The 2,017-nt window shown below is 39.4% G+C and overlaps 1 protein-coding gene across 1 annotated transcript; it reads right to left on the bottom strand.

The window, feature by feature from the left end:
* Window positions 1-785: 785 nt before the first annotated feature.
* Window positions 786-1,715, bottom strand: LOC309805258 (olfactory receptor 1f45-like; the record flags this gene model as incomplete). The annotated part of the gene is given in 2 exon segments (XM_082623193.1): window positions 786-1,451; window positions 1,455-1,715. Coding segments are annotated over 2 exon segments (927 nt in total).
* Between the last annotated feature and the right edge of the window lie 302 nt (window positions 1,716-2,017).

Genomic DNA, 2,017 nt, shown 5'->3' with positions numbered 1-2,017 from the left:
GTAATTAATTCATGTTTTCATGTTCCTAAGTTGTTATAGGAACTCTGGGCAGTTTAGCATTAAGGGAACCTCTGCTTCTCTTAGCCCATCTAAATTTGAAGGGATACCGAGATTTCTATGAGGAATTCTAGCTACTGTCTGAGGCTCGTCACCCTCTGATACCCATCCCTGACACCCATGCCAGGCAATAAACCACCAAGAAGTTAGATTGGTTGTGGGGGAAGAAGAATAGTGCAGGGCTAGGTTCTGAGCTGTGAGAGGAGAGGGTAGGAATTGAGCCTAAGACAGAGGAAAAGTTAACTAATTCAGTAATGACCAAAGACCCTGAAAGTAACAGCACCATTTGTAACCAATAATTGCTCATTGTACAGCCCTGGAAAAGGTAACTTTTCTGTGACTCAGTAAATTGGGGATAATTTAACATCTCCTAATGTGAGGCCATAGAGGACAGGTGACACTGAGGAGAGCCAACTCTAAAGTTTTCTGAAATTCTCAGACCATATAGTAGTCACTGTCTCATAGGGTTGCTGGACCCAATCCTGTCTTTTCCTGAATTTTTGTTGTCTGTAAAATAAGTGTTTTTAAATCACACCTTTTTATACATAACTAATGGTTTTATGACTTATGAGCACCTATCAGCCTCATATTTAAAAGCATGACCATGATCACATATCATTAATTACAGGAATAGTCATGGGTAAATTTACACCTATAGGGACTCAGTTTCTTGGTCTGTAAAATGAAAAAAATGTATGCTATCAAGAGTCCTCTCAGTTCTAAAAGTTTTAAATTATAGAATATGAAATTAGTTTCCTTAAAGCTCCCTTCATGTCATGATTTCTCAAGCTGTAGATGAAGAGATTGATGAGAGGAGTCACCACTGTGAAGATGACAATAGTCACCACATCTTGCACTGAGTACGAGGATGAAGGGTGCTTATAGTCCCCCAGGATTGCCCCATAGAACAGGGAGACCACAGTGAGGTGGGATCCACACGTGGACAGGGCTTTCCTTATTCCATGGGCAGATGGCAACTTCAGTACATTAGAGAAGATGGAATCATATAAAATGATGATACATGTAAATGGTGTCATAAATACCAGTTCACCCACAGTGAATACCATCAGGTCATTGATAAAGGTATTCAAACAAGAGAGTTTTAGAATAGGATAAGGGTCACAGAAAAAGTTATACACAGCATTGTTGGAACAAAATGTGAGTTGCACCATAAGAAGAGTGTGTAGGAGACCATGCAGATTTGTACTGAGCCAAGATGCAGCCACCAGAAGGACACAGAGTTTGGGCCTCATGATCATGGTGTAGTGGAGTGGGCAACAGATGGCAGTATAATCATCATAGGCCATCACACTCAGGAGGAACCCATCTATGTTGATGAAAATGATGAAGAAGTAGATCTGGGTCGTACATTCCATGTAAGAGATAGATTTGCTTCACAGTATGTGATTCACCAGCTTCTTGGGGATTGTGACTGATGAAAAGCAGATGTTGACACAGGAGAGGTTGGCCAAGAATAAGGACATGGGTGTTTGGAGATGACTGTCACAGCTGATAGCCAAGACAATGAGAAAGTTCCCAATGAGGGTGACCAGGTACATCCACAAGAACAGCCCAAAGAGAACCTCCTCCTGCTCTGACTGCCCAGAGAGTCCCAGGAGAATGAATTCTGTGACTCCAGTCTGGTTGTCTCTGCCCATGTCTGCAGGGGAGAAGATGTGGTCAAAAGTAAAAGGAAATATTTATTTAATTAGGCTCCATATATTGTTTACAGATTACAAGTTTTTAATGATACCAGATCCAAAATGTATTTCTTAATTAATAACACTTCAAATATAAAAGTAGATGAGATTGATAATGTCATCATTTGAGCAAATTTTTTATGATACTGTTTTGTCATTGAGAATTAATTCACATTAGATAATTCTATGAAGCGAGTTTTAATGAAATAAATAGCTGTTTAATTATCTTTGATTTCATGCAGCTTAATTCATACTTCAAT

The sequence above is a fragment of the Mesoplodon mirus genome, assembly GCF_964341445.2.
Source record: "Mesoplodon mirus genome assembly, chromosome: 5".
NCBI classification, from domain to species: Eukaryota; Metazoa; Chordata; class Mammalia; order Artiodactyla; family Ziphiidae; genus Mesoplodon; species Mesoplodon mirus.
This window is presented reverse-complemented; position numbering and strand designations above follow the sequence as displayed.